We start from the raw sequence: 22,013 nt of genomic DNA on the forward strand, positions 1-22,013 counted from the left end.
GGGAGTGCTGAGGGCGCGCTGGAGGCGCTCGCTGGCCGTCTAAAGGCAGGAGGGAAGACCTCACGGTGCTGCTGCGGTGCAGGCATCCATTTGGACTCACTTTTGCTGGGGCCACGTCTCTGGGCAGGAGCTGCTGGGCGACGAGGTCGCCATCCCCGGGCGCCAGGGCACCCCGACTGGTAGTGCCGGTTGCAATGCTGCCATTGCTCAGAAACACAAAATCAGGGCTCCCATTGCTCAGGGCCATGCTCTAGCTTCTTGACCCTAAGAGAGAAAATGACATGAAATTGTCTCGTTACAAGCAAGCAGGAAAATGTGAGAAAGACGAGTAAGGTATCTACAAAGAGCTCTTGGAAAACAAGGCTTCCTCAGGTGCCAGGCGGTGGGCAGTGCAGCGCCACACAGGCCTCTGCTCCCTTCCTCCAGAGCCTGGTGCCAGAACCACCCTCTCCTGTGCCACAGTCGCCTCCTGCCTCCCTCTGAGCGCCTGCCCATCCAGATGCAGGAACCCGCCAAGTTGCAGAGCATCCAGTGGGAAAGGAAAGGACACTAACAACACGGTTCACCGCCTCGGCACCACAGTGCGCGGGTGTTCTGATTCGGGTAACGGCCAGAGGAAGAGCCACCCTGAGGAAGTCACTGGCCATACAAGTTAAATCGTGTGCCTGATCTTCAGATCTTAAGAATGTTTAAAGTCTTGCCAGGCAAGGTGGCAAATTCATGTAATCCTAGCACTTGGGAGGCTGAGGCAGGAGGATCACTGCAAGCCTGAGGCCAGCCTGGGATATATAGTAGGTTCAAGGACAGCCTGAACTAGAGTCTGACCCTGTCTCAAAAGGGGGGGGAAGGGGAGGAGGCAAAAGAGGAGAAGGGGAAGGGAAAGAAGCTTTATGTCTTAAAAAAATACCAAGAACAAAATATTTTCCCTCTAAATCACTCAAACACTGTAACAAGAGAACATAACAAAAGGAGAACAAAAACTAGTCAGCCAAGAATTCCTGCAAGCATGATGCAAGTTTTATTTTCTAAATCAGTTACTATAATGCTAAAAGTTAGTAAGCATGCTCCATAAGATATCTACACGTTTATTAACTTGTTCTCTGTGTTCCACAAAGCAGGTAACACTGCTTGCTCATGAGGAAAATAACTCTGTGGGTATTATGTGCCTCAGGTGAGGTATTTTTTCCTTTCATTTTCCTTCCACCCTAACCCTAGGGTCCAGAATTCAATACACAGGAAAACCCCTGCTTGAATTACCTGTACCATACTTGACCAGTAAAAGAAACAAACAAAAACCCAGACACAATCCTCCCTTCCTGCCCCTGCCCCCCTCTGAGCAACACACCCACAAAAATCCAGACGTTCACAGGAGAGTGATCCCTGACTCTCCTGGTCTGCTTCACCTGCGTACCAAGGCAGAGGAAAGAACTGGGGTTTGCAGCCATCCTTCCCTTCCTAATGAAACATGCGGATCCTCAGGGAAACTGTGGAGTCCCACTGCCCGTGTGGCCTTTCATCCCCATTCAAACACATCACCCGTAGTCCCTTGGGAGTTAACCAGCCCCTTCTTGGCCAGCTGAGAGACTTAATCGCCGTTTATAATATTATCTTTCCACCGTGGTCAAATGCAGCTGAACTGCCAAATAACGGACTTCCACACGCATTTCTGGACGGAGCACACCTGTTTTGTAACTTGGAGACTGTGCAATGGGGAGGAACAGATGGGCAGTGAGGAATAACTTGAACTGACTTTGGCCTCTGCTGGAGGTAAGCCACATGAGCCTCCTGATTCCATTTCTTAATCATAACATGGGAACAATCAATTTGACTTCCTAAGCAGGTAAGAAATAAGTAAAAAAATAAAAAGCAAGCAGGGTACAGTGGTACATGCCTGTAATCTCAGCACTGTGGGAAGCTGAGGCAGGAGGATCACAAGTTTAAGCCCAGCAAGACCCTGTCTCAAAACCAAAACACAAAGATGGGGTGGGGGTGGGGACAGAGGAAGGAGGAGGAAGAAGTAGAGGCGGAGAATGAGGAGAGGGAGGGAGGGAAGGAAGGAAGATGTAGCTGAGTATAAAGTTCTGGATTCAATCCCCAGTACCACAAAAGATAAAATAAAATAATAAAGCCAAACCAGAGGCAATTGGAAATGTTACAGCTTGTGTGTCCAGTGGATGTCTGTGTAGGGTGCAGGGTACCAGGAAAGTAGGGAAGCTCCAGTCTGAAGTTGAGGTGGCTCTAAGGTCCACACAGAGAAAGATCTGTTTTCTTTAGAACTGAAACAAAGGCGAGAAAAAATCCAGTCTGAGCCAAGGATGGAAGGAACTCACAGAAAAACAGACAAGACAGAGAATAAACACAGAAAAAGAAATGAAGGAAAGGAGTCCCTGAGGGAGACGGTTAATACCCTTTGCTTGGGCCAAACTGTTGTGATAAATGGACATGTCATGGAATGTGATCACAAGTGCAGCGATAATGGTACTTAAAGTGGAAGCTTAAAGAAGTTTGGGGCCAAATGTACCGAATAACTTTCCAAGACAGCTATATTCAAATCACCTGTTTTCCCTAGGTGCCTAAGACATAGGGCTGGCAGAGATATGATGGGCTACAAACTGCAGATCTTAGTGTATTTCCTGCTGCCCACAAATAAAAAGGTGTCATGTTAGCGTCCAGAGTGACTTGGTAGTTTGGGGGCTACAGGGTTGAGGTGGTTAAGTTTAACTGTGTTCAGTTCGTTGGCTTTGGAAACACCGAGGGGATCAGTAGAGCACACTTACAGGTCTGGGTGGTCATGGGGACGTGGCCTTGCAGTCTACATCTAGTCCCTGGCCCCCTCCTCTCTGGCGCTATCCCCTGCTCTGCTTCCCTGCCACCATGAAATGTGCAGCTCAGCTCTACCACACCCTTCCTCCATGATGACTCTGCCATGGAGCAGCCAACCATGAACTGGACCCCCTGACACGTGAACCTTCTTGAAGTTGTGGACGTCGGGTATTGGCTCCCAAGGGCAGGAAAGCTAATACTTCACAAGGGTCTTTGGCTCTGAACCATCTTTTCGTTACATTTTAATTGCGTGATGAGAACGTTAAAAGGATATGGAATAATAGCTCCCAGTTTTAAAGTCTAAATTATGCTTCAAAGTGGCAATGGAGATACACTATATGTGGCAGCATAGGTAGGTATGAGTGTAGAAGCTGACTTTATGAGTCAGGAACTCTAAGAATCTTGGTCAGGTTACCGGAACTTTCAGTCTCTCAAGTCTTCATTTCTTCTTAGAGTTAAATTTGTTTTAAATGCAAATCTTTAAAAGCAACAGAGGTACTTAACAAATTTTGGAATAACTTTATACTTTCTCTCAGTTCTACTAGGGACTTATCCCTTGGACATCTTTGAATGTGTGAAGATATGAGCAGGCAATTGGATGTTGGCCATAGCACTGCAAGAATAAAAACTGGAAACAATTTAAATTATCTTTGATGGGGACTTAGATTTCGCCAGACTCAGAAATGCTGCACATGTGTGCGTGCATGCACACACACTAGATCTTGATGTGACACACTGTAAGAAGTCCAGAGAACATCATTATGTACAAATAAAACTTCACTGCTTCACAGCCTCTATGGTATGAATCCATGTGGTTAGAAAGGTGCATGTGTGTGCCCAAATGCATGTGTGAACTGTCATCAGGGTTCTTGTGATTAGAATGACATCCTACTCTTATTTAGAGCTCTGGAAATTTATATACATAAAAAATATGGAATTATCATGCCTCAAAGACAGAAATCATCAGATCCACATGACTTACAGAAATTGTATTCATCAGCACAGTATATATCAAACTATGTTAATAACACAATTCACCCAAAGGATACTATCAACTGTTTAGAGTACAAATGTATCTGAAGAGCATTAAGAAAATCTCAAAGCAACTACTTGGAATTGGAAACACAACTGCTAGCCTGGCCAGAAAAATGCCAGGTTAAACATACATGTAAGATTGAGGCAAATACACAGACCTGTTCCGGTGATCACGGCAACCACTTAGCAAAGGCAGCACTATCAGTAACACACATAGCCCAACAGAGCCCAAGGGAACAGGTCTTCATCCTGCCAGCGTTTCTCAGAGCACACCCTTTGGGATTTCCAAAGTACTTTCACACGCATGATCTCACTTGAGTTGATCTCCTAATAGCCCGCAGAAGACAGATGTGGCAGGCTGTACCACTCCCTGCTGCAAAGCAAGCTTGGCAGATACGCTAAGGAAGGGACCCTACTCGAAGCCAAGGTTGAGAGCTCTGCTACACTGCTTTCCATGAGCTCAGATGATGTACTTCAGAGGAGAACTTTGCTTTGCCAAGTTCACAACACTAAACCTAGGAATAAGCAGCAAAACAGGATCACCAGCAAGACTCCATGCTGCGGACAAATACTGTTTCCAGAGTAATATTCTGGGAGTCCAGCTTCACTAGACTGAAACAGAGACCACTAGGTCAGCAATTCCGAGCATGGGGCCAGATTCCCACGCGTCCACCATTAGGAGCAGGCTTCCCCACGGCGCTTCACCCATGCATCTCCTCACAGCCAAGGAGACCACAGCAGGCAGACCACAGCAGGGAGACCACAGAACAGGCCTGCGAACCGTCAGGATGACATAGGTACGCTGAGTGCAGCACTCTGAGCAAAACCAGGAGGAAAACGGTAACAGCTGAGTGGGAAATGAAGGCCCGTCTTTCCAAGCGCAGAGGAAAGTAATGAACCTTTACATAAGTTCTGACAACCAAGGTTCACTGTGGCTTACCTCACGATGCCCGACTGTTCTGTGCATGGAAATAACAGTGACAGGATTTTAATCTTTGTTCCTCGGTTGTGTGGACAGAGTGCTGTGCCCAGCGAGCTGGCTGAGCCCCCTCCTCTCCCCAGTAGTCCTGGGTGTGATGTGCTGTGAGAGGCCTCGGGCCTTCTCCAGTCAGGTAGAAAGGCACCGCGTCCACCATTCACCAGCCCTGTTTAATATGAGACGGTTCTGCTGCATGTGATTACCCGAAAATGATGTCCTCGCTTCTGATCCAGGACCACCCTGGCCCATCAGTGTTTAGTGTGATGGGCACACATGAAACAGCTTCTCTAAGAACCAAGAGAAGCTGACAGCACACTGTACCACTGGCATCTTCTGCTCAGGGCTATTAAAGCGGCTGGCAGGGGCACGTCGGCCAGCTTTTTCTCTAGGAATATTTTTCCTCATCAAGTGATATTAAAAATGCTATTTAATCATTTCACTGTACTGATCACTCTTCTCACAATACTTCTATGAAGATATTAAACCTATCACAGAGAAAACTGAGGGTCAAAACTATTAAAGTCATGTATCCAAATGCCATGACCAGGGTTCAGCCATAGACCAGAGGGCCTCTGGAAAGTCAGGCCTTCCCGCTGCTTCAAGATGACTCTGCGCAAGGCGAAGTTCGACTATGTGTACAGGATCCCTGGAGACCGCTGAGACCACGTGAAAAACAGTCTCCGAATTCAATACATCCCTAGGTGGCTTTAAAAGTTTACAATTCAGCACTCAAGAATGTCACAGACATATTCCACTGAATTCAGGCAGTGTTATCCATCCACACATTGTACTGTATTATGCAAACTTGAAAAAGTAAAGCAATGGACTGATCTTTGTTGTCATGTAGTATCTGAACTATTTCAGAATAATGTACTTGTGACCTGAAAACACAACCTATATCTTTAATCAAAGAAACAGACACAGGAACTAAAAAGGATAGTTTTACACAGAGATATGTAATATTCTTCCCTTCAGAGACAAATTAAGTTTTCTTATTTTTCTTTGAGTTCATGAACTTTCTACCATTAAACTCTCCTTCAGTAAGAACACTTATAAATATCTCCACCTAATAACTTACAAACATTTTACACATTGCGAGAAATATTATACAAAAACAAAGTACTACTGCTGGTATCCCTGATAAGCATTAACTACAGCAAGTTGGAAGCCATTTCCCAGAGGAAGAATATGACATGACCACAAACCCTAGCCCACATCCCTTGAGAGCCCAGCTGCACTTCTCAATCCCAAGAAGTAACAATTAACCAGGCCTGGGAACTCGGAAAGTAAAGACTGTAACAAGAACTTACTGTCTGACTCTTAAATCTATATCACCTAGTAGGTAGCTTCAACACTAATAAACACTGCCTTTGAAAATGAAACAAATCAAATCCCATCTACAACCTTTTAATGGGATTATGTACATAAATATATTGATAAAAGTTTGAAAAATAGTGAACATTGTTTCTTTTTTAAAAAAGACTCATGCTATAGATTAATAATGCAGAAGAAAAATTAAAACTGCTAGGTAAAGCCCTGACTCCCCATAGTCACAGCCCCCCAAAAAAGAAAGTAAAATAAGCTTAGGAATATACTTTAGTGTATATAACTGGCAAATTTGAAAACCTTTAATCTGTGAAGAGTACCAGTGCCAGAAAGCGTGAGGTTGTCAGAGCAGACCCCCTATCTGCAGGAGAGAGACAGACCACAGAGTTGTAGAAACATCAATTTCATTTTCTCATTTTGATTTACATACAATGTATCTTCGGTAACAGGTCTGTGTGGTAGGACACATGGGTGTAAATAAAGCTTATCTTTTAAAATCTAGGGTACATGATGTCACTAACAGCATCATTTAGTATAGACCTTTATCTTCCTCAATACATATTTCAAGAACACTACTGCTATATTGCAATTACAAAAGCACTTCTCAGACGTTTCTTTCCAAAGTTCATCCACGGAAACATCATTCCAGACAATATTTAGCACTACTTTACACACTCAGCATGCTGTGTTATATCCACAAACACTATTCTGGGGGCCACAAGGGGCAGACTTCTTACATATATGCACTCATATAGCAGGAGAGCTTAAATCTTATTAGGGTGGATATTTTGAAGCTGAAGAATTATGGTAATTTGTATAACCAAGAATACACAAAATAAGAGAACCTTTTTATACTCAGAAATGTCAAACAATGATCATTTAAAACAATTCTCCCAAATCCACTGATAACTAGCTATTAACCCAAGAACTATTCACAAAATTACAAAACTTACAGTGGTCTCCACCATGACTGCACATTAGCAATGCTTTGGTAATACATTAAAAAGAAAATACAGAAAGCCCTGGCCAGTGGTCCTGGTTTAGCTCACACTATAATGGTATGGACATCAACACTGTTTAAACAGCTCCCTGGATGGTTCTAATGTGCTTCCAAAGCTGTGACTCACTGATTTTATATAACTAATCGTCATTAATTAATTTAATTTTCACAGTGCTGGGGATTGAACCCTGGGCCTTTCATATCCCAGGCAAATGCTCTACCACTGAGCTATATTCTTTTACCTGTTTTAAATTTTATTTTGGACAAGGTCTATCTAAATTGCCCAGGCCTAACCAAGAACTTGAGATCCTCCTGCCTCGGCCAACCTACCCAATAGCTGGGATCACAGATATGCACCACCATGTCCACAAATCCTCAGCAATATTTAAAAGCAAGCAACTGCCACACTATTCTACATTCAGAAAATACTGCTTGAGATGCAAAATACAAACATTTGGCTCTGGTATTCCATGTCCCGCGTGCTTTAGAGGACTTGCATGATCTCCATGGTTTTCTTGTGATGGTGACAACAGTTTCACCTGTGTGTTTCCTGTGGCGTTTTCTGTAGCAGCAAGGATGGGGCCTTCGGGAGACACGAACTCAGCAGAGAGGAGAAGTAGTCACACAGCCCCAGTACAAGTGCATCTCGGGAAGAAAGAGGGCCTAATGTGCCTGGGGAACTTCCTGAAGTGTAGCCTAACTGTGGTCAGTCCCTAAAACGCAGCCTAGAGCTCTTCTAACAGAAGAGCAAGTTCCCTAAATCCGATGGTGAGGCGAGGCCGGAGGGGCTTCCACTTGCTTCCTGGCACCTTAAACTTTCTGATTCTCCAGCCAGATAGTCTCCAGACACCAGGCTGCTCTCCAGCTTCACATCCCTGTGACCAACAGTTATGGGACATGTGGGGACTGAACGGGATCCTCGAAATAAAACAGGCTTGTCTTTAGGTCATGGGATTCATCTGAAACAATGTGGCTCCAACTAAAATCACAGGCTGGACAGCTTCACAACTGCGCAATCTACCTGCACCCCATGCTCCTACCAGGAGAGCCGGGCTGCCGTCCCAGTGCTTAGCTGATTCCGCTGAACAGACCATGAGCACACCTGGGGCACCACGAGGCTAAGAGCTTCACGCGTCTCCAAACCTCAGAACAGCTGCTCACAGGGAAACGGTGCCCCCGTGGAACTTCTCCCACCTTCTGTGAGGCTGAAGAATGCAAGGGGCTTTAAGGACACTTTTCATAAAGCCAAAACCCGAGATCAGTCGCTCTACAGCACTTCGAGGCTGAATGATTGAGATGACGACGTGTTTCGTTTTAATTCTACACTGAGATTTTCCAACTTTCCCACAAATGTTAAGCAAGGACACCAGGCCCTGCTCCCTGCGCTTCTGTGGAAGGATGAGCAGCTCCCCAAGCGGACTCCCCCATAGGGCCCAGCAGGCCGCTGGCAGGGACCCGCCAGCCTACCCGGCACTTGTGGTGCATCCATCCCTCAAGGTGCCTTCTGAAACACAATGAAAGCGTCCTTTACTTAAGGGACTCTGAGAGTTGCTTTAAGTTTAGAAAAGCACTGAAGGCTTTCTTCTCACTTGAATGCGATCTGAAGATTAACTTCAGTTAATCTGGAATGCAATTTTCATAATTTCTTTATTCCTTACTTACATTATCACTGTAAATGCTCATGGATTCCACTAAAGCCTTCCTTGTATCTATCAGGTGAACTGTAGTTGCATTTACCACTGATGTGGAATTCTTGTTTGCTTACAAAAGTTAATTAAATCTTACCTTTCAATTAAATAGGTAAATAGTCTTATTTAGCAATCATATAAGAAGCAGCTACTATTTCCCTTGTGAACAGTCTTCTTACAGTCTAAATATGTAATCCTGGAATACGTGAGCCTGCCTAGCCATAATTAAAATAAGAAAATAGAAATTAAGATGGAGAAAACAAAGAGCCACTCTATTCCCCAAGGCTGGCTTTTCTAATTTACCTTAGATGCTGTTTTACTCCCCCCCACAAAAGGCTGATAGGCTAAACAGATCATTTTCTTGATCTTAAACAACTCAGTTTTATTTCCTCTGTTAGGATGTGGTGGGGAATTGTAATGCTTTAAAAGTAGAAACTGCTCCCATGGTCTGTGCACCAAGGCTGCCCTTCGGCCCAGAGTTTAAGATCCACACAGTGAGAACACTCAGACCCAATCCCAGACCTCAGACAGCTAGGACAGAAGGTAAAGAACTGGGCATAGCCAACACTGAGAAACAGATTTCCTAAGTGTTGCCAGAAAGGGCCCAGTGGTTCAGTGTAAGACGCGAGACAGGTGGGATTAGAATTAAAAGATGGATGAATCCACTTTATAATTCAGATCATTTTCCAGACTGAGGCAAGTTTGCCATGTATTTCTAAATTGCCTTGTAGGTTAATCATTTCAGACATGTAAACGTTACATACTGTTCATAATCAATGCAAATGGTTCATGATCACAATTCTAAAACTAAAGTACACAATGTAAATTATACGAAATACAAAAGAATACCAAAGTATTCTACCTTACTTTTGTACACTAAAACAAAAAGTTCCAAAGGAAGTACAATCCAATAAAATATTCCAATATTCATATTCGGGCCATGAAAGCATTCTAAGATAGTCCACTGAAGATAACAAAAGTAAAACGTGTCAGCAGATATTAAAACCACATGAAGTAATAAATTCACTGCCTACCCATGAGACTGTAATTAGTTTACAGCTTATTTACATAGCTGAGTAATTTTCCAGCCATCAGAGGGAACTGGAATTTTCTTAATTATAAATATTATGATCTAAAATAATCCTTTTATGAGTAAAAAAGATGTATTTCATTTTTTAACTCAAATACTTATGTGTTAAAGAAAATGTTTAGTAAATTAGAAAGCACATTCTTCGTCTCTTGCACTAACCCTGAAGAAAGACATCTCTGGTTGGTCAGCGAGGAGGATCAAATACCCTGATTTTCACTAAATTTTCTGCTTATTGTTTTTCTTTATATTTTATTACCAGACTAAAAATATTTCACGAGGTAAACTAGTTTGGATTTTTCTCCCAGCCCAACACAGGAGATACAGTACTAACTTGTACCGTCACTGTCAATCCGCCCCGAGGAGGAGGCCATCACCGCTGCAGTCCAAGCAGAGGAGCACAGACGCGGTTCAGCCAGACGCGGTCTCTGCGTTGGAAAGGAGCCCCATAAGAATCAAAGCTGCTTCAGCTGAGTTTCCAAGCGGGGCTCTTCCAGACTTCTCACTTTACAGGCTGGAAGATGTAGTGCGCTGCATTCCCAAAACACTGAATTTACACAAGGAGCTACAAGTGATTCCTACGATTCTAGGTCTATTTTTCTATGAAGAGGTCATGACAGAAGTACATTTTCAAAAATTTCTGAGACAGTGGTAAGAAGAAGAAGCACAAAACAACAGACTAGTTTGAATCTTAGGTTTCCTGTCAACTACATAAAGAAATCACATTTTAATGAACTATGCTACCTTACTGAGCTAGACGAAAAATTCAGCAAACACAAGACTTAAACGCACTGAAATGCCATCACACAGCTCACACTGGATAAAGGCGAACTACGATTTCAAATATAAGCCTAGAAACTAAACGCAGTCTTAAAGTCTTCCAAAAAAACAAACACACACACGTTGAGGCCAAAATAAGTATACTTACTCCCTTTCCGTTAAAAGAGGAGAGCTCTGGCTCAGACTGGTCTGCGGAGGTGCAGCAGGGACAGCCTAGCCTGCGAGAGGAGGCGCGGGAGAGGCCGGCGGGCGGAGCGACGGGGCCGGTCTGGTCTCCACTCACCAGGCCCGGCCGGTGGCGGGCGGGTCCACACCGAGGTAACAGCTGGCCTGCAGAGGGCTGATCCCAGCCGAGGTCAGCGGCCAGGATATGAAGGTGACATGTAATTTCTAGCCTTCCTCTTCTCCAGGGAAACTGCTCCCAGCCAGCACTGTTTTCAGTTATAACGTCCTTTGATCTTTTGGATTTAGAGTGACTTGGTAGATTAAAGCCATGTTAGCTGATATTATTTGCTTGCTTGGACTAACTTAAGTGTTGCGATTCAGTTTTCTGACACATAGTGCTACTACATTTAAACTAACACAAATAAACACCAACCGCTGCTCTTTCCAACTTCTGGGTATTCTTCCCTCTTTCACAACTGACTCTTGAAACCCTGCTTTTGGGGCAAAAGTTCACAGTCCTCTAAGACGAAGCATCTTCTTTACTAAACAAGAGAGATTACTCAAAGCAGTTGTCAGTGTATTTCTTCAATTCTTCTAAACAAAAACAGCAGTTTCCCAAGTGGACTTAATACTTAAAAAAAAAATAGAGAGGGTCCTAATAATAGTAGTATTTAAAATTCTACAACATTAAAAACCCTGTAATTACAAACAAATGCTTTAAATTTATAAACGACATACCTTAACAAATAATGTGATAATTTATTGAAGCCATGAGATCCAACTCTTCAGGACTTTAAAAATAAAAATTTGCAAATAATCCTTCCAGTAGGATATACTGATTAATAATATGAAGACTGCATTTTCAGAAATTTTGTAAGCACAAAGAAAAAAGTTAGACTTCACCAATAAAATTTTCAATAGATCAAAGGACTTAACAAGAAAGTGAAAAAAAACTCATAGAATGTGAGAGGATTTTCAAATCATACCTAAGCATGTGGTATCCGGAATATGATTAAAAAGATTCCTACACGGTAACAATGTAAAAGAGGCAAGGTTTGTGAACAGTTCTCCAAACGATGTGAAACAGCCAACACGCCCACGAAGTGACACTCAACTTACCAGTGTCTGAAGGAGACGCAAATCCAAACCACCATGTGATTCCACTTTACCCCCTGGGATGACCACGATGAAAAAGAAAACAGAAAAACAGCCATGACGGCAAGCGTCACTGCGGGGCGGGGACTGTGGTGCTGTGTCCACTCCGAAGGGCTCCCAAGACAGCCAACATGGAGCGGCCCGCGACGCAGCGACCAGCTCCCAGGACACTTGCTCCTCGTCGTATTCGTGAATTTGCCTAGAAGCGGTCATTCGGCCACGCTAACTGCAGGGGGACAAACACGGAGTCACCTGCCACCAGGCCCCTGAGATCACACGCGGTGACCACACCTTTCCACGTGGCTCCCAGACTGCACCCCACCTGGGGCCGTGTCTGCCACACCATCTGGGTTTTTGGCAATTTCACTGTTTAAAATGGCCCGTGGGTAGTGCTGAACTGGCCAAGGGCTTCTCCGCCAAGACTGATGTGCCTTTCAGGGAAGGCGTGCGCTAGGTAAACCTTCCGAAGCATTACATGCGAGTTGGATGTTAATCAACAGTGTACATAATGTGTCTTTAAAAACACACATACAATGAGGTTATGTACTGATCAATTGGAAAGTGGGTCAGGAACTAATCCTGTACTTCTTCTAGAAGCAAAGATTCAATATTCATTGGTTCAGTGTCTGTGGCAGTTCTGCGCACAAAACTACTACAAATAACGAGAACTGCCTCTACACACCCAAGCGGACAAAACCACGCATTTCTACAAAAGCATGTACATAATTGCTCACAGCAGCGTTATTTCTAACAGCTGCTCTCCTCGCCCAGGCTCTCCGGGTGATCAGGACCCTCCCCGCCAGTAACGCTGCGTATGCTCGGAGGAGGGGCCGCCGTGGTCCCCGAGTCCCTCCACACTCCCATCTCCCTCACACCTCCCCTGAACTTGTGCCTTATCTCGGTGTTGGTCACTCCTTCCTGAACTAACCGCTATACACAGATTCTTTGCAGCCAAATAAGGCAGCCACATGCCACACAACGCCATTTGATTTTCAATTAGTTCACAGTAGACGACATTACAACCTCAGGGCCCCACTGCCGTCGGCACTCGGCAAGTGTGGCTCTCGGCCACTGAATGACAGCGTGGGGCAGACAGTGCGTGCAGCGCAGTCCCTGCAGGCGCTGCTCCGGTCCTCACCGTACACCTTACGGCCTGATTCTTCCTCCCCACATCCACCCTCACCCGTCCTTCCATGTCACTCTCTTTTTCCTTACATAGGAAGAATGGCTCGTCTTCTCCAGCGCAGACAACACACCTCCCACCCTGGGCTCTGCGATTGATTTCGGAGGAACAGCGACAAAAACAGGCTGATGTATGTACTGCTACTAGGGGGCGCTCTAGTGGGGGGTCGTAGTCACTTCCGCTCGGCGGGACACGAGTACCCACAGGCAGGGAAGGAACCTTGAAAGGAAGGCGTGGGCACCAGGAAGCAGAGCAACAAGGCGGCACTGGGGAGAAGCCCTTCCAGCCACCTGGGGCTGGGCCTCCTCTGACAACACGCATCTCCTAACAGCAGGTCAGCGACGAACCCACCGAGGAACTCAGCACCCCGTATCCCATCACCTCCTGAAAGCCTCACCTCTGAGTGCACAACGTTTGGGGTACATCTAGAGCCAAACCCTAACTAACGGCAGCTCATGTGTCTGCGTTCCAAGTTATGTCAGCAGTGAGATGACCTCGCCTTAGAAAGACCCCCAAAACAACCCACACAGAAAGGGGGTATTTTTCACAAAGTTGTTCGTAATATTCACTGTCTACACCTCACAAAGGTCTAGCACTGATGGTGCTTCATAGAATAAGAAGAGAATGGGAGACAAAAAAAAAAAAAGGTTGAGCCACTGAATTAAACCAGCGGTTCGGTGCTTTGCTACTACGTTAGTACATTCGCCTTCAGTCACCCCACGATGTGTGCTTGCCTGGGTATCCCAATAACCAGGAATTTCTGAGTGAGTACCCTACACACCTCACACCTCTCCCGCCCACAGGGAATCCTCTCCCAAGGCCAATGCCTTCATGTTGCACATCCACACCTGCTGGCTACACAGGGAAGCAAACCCAACACCGGGACAGAGCTCAGACGCCTGCTCAGGAAGAATGGGAACTGTCACAAGTCTCCAAAATAGCTTCCAATCTTGTATAACACCAAAATGGTGCCTTCTACTTACAGCAAGATGTCTAACTTTTATTAACGTCGTATTTTCCAATTTTTGATTATGTTTGCAATGATGGTCACTGAGTTTGTCAGCTCTCCAGCAACACTTGAGGGAATCCATTTACAAAGAGAACCCTCTGATTTTAACTCATGACCCAGCAGTTCCAGCTTCTGACTCTTCCAGTTCAGCACATCATAGTGGGGCTGCTCACCTCATTGCCAGAGAGCAGAAGAGAAAGGGGTAACACTCTGTTAGTCGGCTAGTCATCGGTGACAAAACAACGGACATAACCTAGAGAAGGTAAGATCTACTTTGGCTCATGGTTTCAGAAGTTTCAGGCCATGGTTGCAGAGCAGAAGAAAGCTGTTCCCCTCATGGTGGCCAAGAAGCACAGAGGGAGCCAAAGAGCAGGAAGGAAAAAGGTGGGGACCAGATACAGTCCCCAAGGCAGTAATCCACTCCCTTCAACTAGGCCAGCCCGCAGTAACCGTGACCTCATTCGTGGATCATCCCACGGAGGAAAGTTGGCGCTTCTTCAATCCCTTCACCTTCTTAAGGCCCCACCTCTGAACACAGGCACCTTTAGATCTAAACCACGACACCTCCAATGACCTAAGATCCCTACAAGGTCCCCCCTCTTCTCAAGAGCCCACTGCCTTCCAGCAGCACCATGCCGGGACAAAGCCTGTAACACACGGGCTCTGGACCACCGTAGCTGCTATGGACACGGGCACACCGGCCCAGCCCTTCAGGACACCTGAGCTGAACCCAGCTTGTTCCTATGATCTGAGCTCCCCGACATCTCCAGACACCGCTGAAGGCCGCCGTATGGGATCTCCCATCACATTTCCTAGCGCAGCACTCAGATATCCATGGCAGACTACATCTGTCACGTCTGTTCTCACAGTGACACATGACTTGGCACCCTTTCCAAGAGGCTAAGCGAGGTGGGTGTGAAGAACGAAACAGGAAACCAGGTCCTGGCACCCGGGCCATCTTGCTGGAGGCAAAGCCCCATGAGCTGCTGCAGAGAAACCTGCAACCCAAATAAATCATGGAGAGACCACATGGGGTCACAAGAGAAAAACTATTTCCAGTTCCAACTTCAAAGCATGAAATGACTCTCCCTTTCGTGTCATATATTTTCAAATTAATTAAATTTTTATGTAGTAATACACATTTATTTCTGGATCCTGGTAATAGTTTTTAAAAGTTCAGCCTAAAATTTGTGCAGCTCTCCCGAAAGGGGAGCTTTTATTTTTTCATGTTCCTTTTAAAAACTTAAATCTTGGTGCTTTTGATGAAGACTGATTTCAAATAGAGGAACAAGGAATTTTAAACCACCTGAAGAGTTTCCAAGCTTTGCACAAGCTTGAGTAAGAGAAATACCTAACAGTGTGCATGACATAAGCTGGCCTGAATCCCTTTTGGTTTAGAAAACATCTGAGGGGAAAGGGTATTCTCATTCTCAAATACAAGGTGGGGGGTAAAGCAAGTTATCACCACTTGGATCTAAAGTGTATCAAACAAGAAGTGTGAGTCAGAAACCTATACAGAAGAAGTAGCAAAATTGTAAACTTTATAAAAGTTATTCCAAATATAAATACTAATTAGAGATTCCTTATTTACTTTGCTTTATTTGACTGAATCCAGAGCCTCGCGTGCGTTAGACAAGTGCTATGCCGCTGAGCTTCACTCCTGGAACGTTCCTTAATCTGCTCCTTTCCTGAGTGTGTGGTGCTAGTATCTTGCTATGCTCTAAAAGATTAAGTGTGAAGCAGTATAAGAAGAGAGAGACAGAGGAAAGGAAAGTGAAAGATGCCCATGGAGGGCACTGAGGGAACAGCGCAACCCCAGCTCCTTAGTGAAACAGCAGGTAACCGAAAAGGTCGACAGAGGCTGAGTAAAAGTTATGAACACACTGTGCCTGGCTTTTGTTTTTCTCTCTAATACACCCTGCAAATAAATTAAAGTTAAAAGAAACACTGAGTAATCCACGAGTCAGTGACACATAATTAACTTCCTAGAAGAGTCCAACACAGGGTGACACCAGGCCCAGAGGCGGAGGAGGAGAAAACAACGAAGAGGAAGTAATGGCAAGAGGTGAGGCAGCCCCGGAGTGACAGATACACCTGCTCCGTGGTTCTGGAAGCTGCAACGTGTGTGTGCCGTGTGTGTGTATGCGTGTGTACATGTGCAGCACGGGGGATCCAATGCTGGGCCTCACCTGATGGATAAACACAGACTCTCCCACCAAGCTACACCCAGTTTTTAAAAATAACTCCAGAGCATCCATTTTAATTCTGGTCAAGCAAATCCGTAAGAGCTTAAGGAAAACTGGGAACTGCTGGGAATCACAGACAAAAATTAGGCTGCACTGGCCTGGGGCAGAGGTCACAGGGGCGCTGACTGCTGGTACCACCTCTCCTCATGAAAACAGTCCTTCCACGCAGCGGGCTGGAGAGTCCCCGGCCCTCGTCCGGCACAGGGCTCCCCAGAGGCTGGTTCACAGCGGTCCTCACACCGTGGGAATTTGCACTACCACGCAGTCAGCCTTTACTCGGTCTGAGGACTGAAAAGGGAGGGACAAAGTGAAAAGGGTTTGTACACAGCGTTAGTGCGACACGAGAGAGGGAGCCTTTCCAATCATCTAAAGGAATCAGGGGAAAGAAAACATGTGGAGAAGGTAGCATTTTAAAAAAGAGAAAGAGGAAGGAGGGAAAGGAGGGAGGAGGGAAGGAAAGGCCCCATAGAATTACTTTCAGCTTCTTTTGAAGACGAGCACTGTTGATTTGGAGAAATTACGGGGCCGTGCTTAGAAAGGCCGGCTAGACGCGCCATCTCCTCTCCTGTGGATGCTGCACTGCCTACCAGAAGGTTCCGAGGGGCTGCAGCGCTTGCTTCAGGCGCCACCCTTCAAACCCCTTCTTCCGGCCGGCCAGGACACCCCAGGATGCTGAGCCCGGCCTCCTCGGGCGAGGCGGGAGTGCTGCTCCCGAGGTCTCGCGCCTCACTTTGCGGGCAGCTCCGACTCAGTGGTCATTCTCTCTGCAGGACCTAACTAGGTCCTGTGCGGTGTCTTCGGAGCTTGCAGCTCTGCGGCTGAGTGAAATGAATCCCACTGTGTCCAGGCAGCAAACCAGCAGGACCTTAACGCAGGCAGCCGCTTGCTCAGGGCCAGAAAGGGAGTCGGCTACAGCAGCGGATCCGAGCCCCAGCAGTGTGGCTGGGAACCCGGGGGTCTCACTGAGACAGGACGGACGGACTCCGAAGTAGTCATGAGCGGGGAGACGAGCAGGCAGCTGCACTGCTGGGTGATAAGAAGGAGAAAGAAAGCAAACGGCTAAGCAAGAGAACAAGGAAGCGGGGCTGGTGGGGAAGCGGGGCGGGACCTGCTGCCGCCCCGCCCCGAGGCGGCTCCTGTCACAGGCTGCCCTACTGCGAGCTTCTCCTGCATCCGACCCTTGAACCTAGCCCACGCACAAGCTCCATCTTGTGACAGCGTCAAGTCCCGCGTTTACTCATTCTCCAGGACAAGAAACGGCCAGAAGCTGGGATGTTCAGACAGTTCCGGGACTGTTTTCTACCTTTGCCCCCTTCCTTCTGGGACAGCTTTTCTCATGGAGTTTGCCTCCTAGATTTCCTCTGCAGAGGTTAAGCGACGGATGATTCTGTTTGGAAATGTCTTCATTTCACTCTCCTGAATATTAGTTTAGGGATATTACGGAGCCAGCGACCACTTAGTTTCTGGCCACTGAGCGGTTTTGATCCTGTTTCTCCCTTAGCTCACATCCAGCCCACGCACACCTGGGGCCTCGATGAGGGCGGGTGTGGCAGCAGGGAGGGCTCCCCTCGCTCTGCTTCTGGGCAGGGAGCTGGCTGTCCCCTTGTACCGGGAAGGTGCTGAGGAGCCGAGCGACTTTGTCAGCCAGGAGCTTGGAAGGCTCCTCGGGTCCATTTCTTGATGACTTCCCGGTCCTCTCTCCAGCCAAGGGGATGTGTCGGGGACTTTACAGAGCCTCCCTGCTGGAAGTCCCACATTCCAGTGCTGGCGCAGGTCCTCTGCGGTAGCTTTACTGGGGGAGTGCGGGAAAACGTGCCACCAGAACCCTGAGCTGTGAAAGCACTAGCACGTTCACAAACTGATGGCGTGGAGACTGTGATTCAACACAGCTATACTGCTACACAACATGAATATAATATCCTGAGTAATTAATAAGGAGTCTGAAACAGTTATGATTTTTCAGAAAGTTTTTATTAACACGTATTATTTTGCAGAACACTGGGTTTCAGTATGGCGTTTCCATATGTCATATCCATCGAAGGAGTCCCTCATCCCAGCCTCTCATTTAACGGTTTCCTTCCTAATTCCACAACACCTTTTTTCCCTAATCCTATGCATGAGGGAAGTGCGGCGAGCCTTTTAGAGCTTTCAGTGGTAACAACTCACTTCGGTACACATGCATAGGTTTACCACCACTCTACCTGGGAAAATGTGATACGCATCTTTCTGAGTCCGGCTTATTTTGCCTCAGATGATGATCTCCCATTCTATCCACTTTTTCAAATACTGATTTTGTTCTTTCTGACGGTTGAGTAACACTCCGCTGTGTGGACAGATCCATTTTCTTCATCCACTCATGAACTGATAGCTCCCGCACCGACACCTGGGTTTGGCTCTTGTGAGTCGTGCTGCAGTAAACATGGCAGTGCAACTCTGCCCACATCAGGCTGGCTCTTGTCCCTTTGGGTGTATACCAAGGAGTGCAGTCAGATCACAGGGCAGATCTGCTTCTGTTTCTCTGAGGCACCTCACGTGGATTCCATAGTGGCTCTACATTAACGTGCATCCCCACTCATAGTGGAAAGTTATAATTTTAAGAAAACCAATGAGCTAAGAGGTATAAATCACTAAATTCAGGACTAGCTCATCACTTTCTCATTTAATTGTGGTTATTTAGTGTTGACATACTCATAGTATAGAGAAAACAAATGTATTATGAATTTCAATAAAAATAACGCTTAAGAACATCCAATTACCTTATTTTAATTATTGATCCATCACACAACTTCTTTGATTTACAACTTTATCTTCCGGGAGAAACGACCCTTCTGATGAAAGTGTACTTGCTCTGGTTAAGCTGGTTTTGTTCCTACTGTACCAAGATAAATTGGCACCGTACTTTCCAAAATAAATCTTGTTCTGTGTATCTGATAAAAGTGAGTCTTTCTGTCTACAAAGCTGAAAGCGTGAGGTCACTCTACTGAAATACCAACATCTGGTTCTTTTAAGTCATTCCTGCACACCTGTCCACATCACCAAGGTGCTGAACCACACACCACACCAAAAGACATCAGCTCCCCACGGTGGCTATCACCAGTCCCCTCCTCCAGCACAGCGTCCTCACTGGTGTGGGCAGCGGCCCCAGGGAGCACCTGAAACACAGCCCACTGGGTCCTTGGTCTCCCCACTCCCCAGGAAATCCTTACTGGTTTCGGATAAGACTCAGCAGTCTGTTTCTAACATGGTTCAGAGGACGCCCAGGTACTAGTTGGGGGATCACACGCTGAGAACCACTAGTCCAGCTTCTTTCTCCCCTTCTTACACTCTGTGGGTTATCTAATTAATTCCCCTCAGGCCAGACATCCTTGCAGGGACCCGGCTCTCACACAAAGCTGCCATTGCGAGTGTGGCAGGGAAGCCCTCTGGTCTCTACGGTGCTCCATTGCTCTCAACCATCTGGCACCCAGAACACCTTAATGTTCCTGCCTCTACCACAGGCCAGCCGCAATTGCCCTCTGGTGGAGGCTTCCGTTTCTGCAAATCAATGATGACTACCTGCATCAGCCCTAATTGATTTGTTCATTAATTTAATCAGTATTTCTAAAGTGCTGTGCCTACTATGTATTAGTTACTCGGTGAAGCGCTATGAAAAAGACTAAGGTCAAATCCTTAAAAATTTACGTGAAATCAATTCTGAATACCCATGACTCTATACCCATCTTACCAATGAAACTGTTAAGCTAGAGAAAAGATACTGCTCCCCAAAGCACACTACACTGGATTTTCCCAGAAGTGGAAATGGAAATGCGTCAAGTCTACTATATTCTCTTTCCTAGACCTCTTAAAATTGGTATCTGTTTTAGAGAGCTCTGAAGAGTTGAAAGTATAGTAAAGGTTCCACTATTTATATGGACATTTGTCATATCTTCTCGTGTTTTCTAAGTAACTGGTGGTAATCACAGAGTTGATGCTTGATACTGTCTCCATTTAAAAGGAAACTACAGTATTTGAGGGCAGAAAACAAGCCTAATGTCCAGGCATTCCTGGAGTTTAACAGTCTACAAAATACACAGCGAGTGCCTAGAAGTTCAACAGAAGGATGGAACCACCAGAATGTGTCACACTTTTCAGGTAAAGTATTTTTATAGGTAACACCTCAGCATGAACAGTTAATGCTAACATTTCATTCATTCTTTTGTATCAAATATTTTTTTACATCCTCAAAGTACTATATTTTAAAATGTGCTTTTACTCATGCTTAATTCTAAAATAACGTTTACTTATATTCTACTGCAAGTTTGAATGAAGTCATGCAAGTTACCCAAGACTAATAACTCCATGGAATAAGTTAAATTTACTAATGATAAAGGACGCTTTCACAGAGACCAAATTAAATCAGTTTTATAACTTTATTAAAGCATGACAGAAGAGTCCATGTAAATGCAATAAAGTTTAATGGAAGCCCAGTTTGGTACTAAAAGAGCAGGTATTACTTGCAATAAAAATATAAATTATAAATAAGAAATAGCCTTATAAGGAGTCTGAATTTTCTCAGAAATTAGTCAACATGTATTTATGATCAAGCTTATGCCTTCATTTAGGAGGGCAGCTAAAGTGACTCTCTGCATTGTTACGTGGTCTGCATGTGAAAGATGAAGTGATTTCATTAGCTATTCCTAAGACAAACTCAAGGGCTGTTTGAAATGTGGCTCATTACACAGTTCTGCAGATGTACTCTGTAATGACTGACATCACACACAGCTGCATAAATACATTTACCAGGACACACCCTATGCCCTGGGCGGGTATTTTCCATCCTAAGCATCACTAATATGCATTTCAGACTAGTCTGATTTAGAACTAAAATTTAAAGGAAGGAATCTTTTTTCAATTATTTATTCATAAAATTAATTAGCCAGGCATGGTGGTGCACGCCTGTAATCCCAGCACTCAGAGGCTGAGGCAGGAGGATCGCCACCAGTTCGAGGCCAGCCTGGGTTACAGAGTGAGCTCAAGGATGGCCTGAACTACAGAGTAAGACTCTGTCTCAAATAAATAAATAAATGAATGAATGAATGAGTGGCAATCTTAGCCTCTACAGAATATGTAGTATACTTTTACATTCCACTCTGTTCTTAAACAAGTATACGACTTCTTAATTCTTTTCTAATTTTAGATATCTACAATAAATACCAGTAAAAGCCCTCTCAAAATAAATTATTTAACGTGCACTTATCAGCAACACACTAGAAGCATGAGTAGATTGTTTTTCTAGTAACAAAGTATAGTTTTAAAAAGTAAAATATTCTAATAACATAATCAGATGACGAGAAATCACTCTGAGTTAAAACACAAGTATCTGAATAAGCTAAATCATGCTTTCTAGGTTTTACATACAGTGTCATATTAGGAAATGAACTTTTAGCCACTTTTGAATATCATGAATTACAACGTGCTGAGCAATACTGAAAAAGTCTACAATTATGTTAAGTGTAAATTATATATATACATAATATAATGATATTTGTGTGTGTGTG

General features: G+C 45.1%; 1 protein-coding gene across 7 annotated transcripts in view; it reads right to left on the reverse strand.

Annotated features, from left to right (window-relative positions):
- Positions 1-22,013, reverse strand: part of Disp1 (dispatched RND transporter family member 1) — a 158,337-nt gene that overhangs the window by 50,630 nt on the left and 85,694 nt on the right. For 5 of the 7 annotated variants that reach the window (XM_033762020.1, XM_033762018.1, XM_033762021.1 and 2 more), the window contains one exon: positions 101-264. In XM_033762020.1, the coding sequence (XP_033617911.1) occupies positions 101-247 (147 nt within the window). In that variant the 5' untranslated portion in view covers positions 248-264. Of the gene's footprint in view, positions 1-100; positions 265-10,272; positions 10,349-10,866; positions 11,428-22,013 lie in introns of those variants that run through there. The other 2 variants (XM_033762022.1, XM_033762023.1) reach the window with 2 other exon arrangements.

The sequence above is a fragment of the Fukomys damarensis genome, unplaced genomic scaffold (assembly GCF_012274545.1).
Source record: "Fukomys damarensis isolate Sample0158 unplaced genomic scaffold, DMR_v1.0_HiC HiC_scaffold_11, whole genome shotgun sequence".
Lineage (NCBI taxonomy): Eukaryota > Metazoa > Chordata > Mammalia > Rodentia > Bathyergidae > Fukomys > Fukomys damarensis.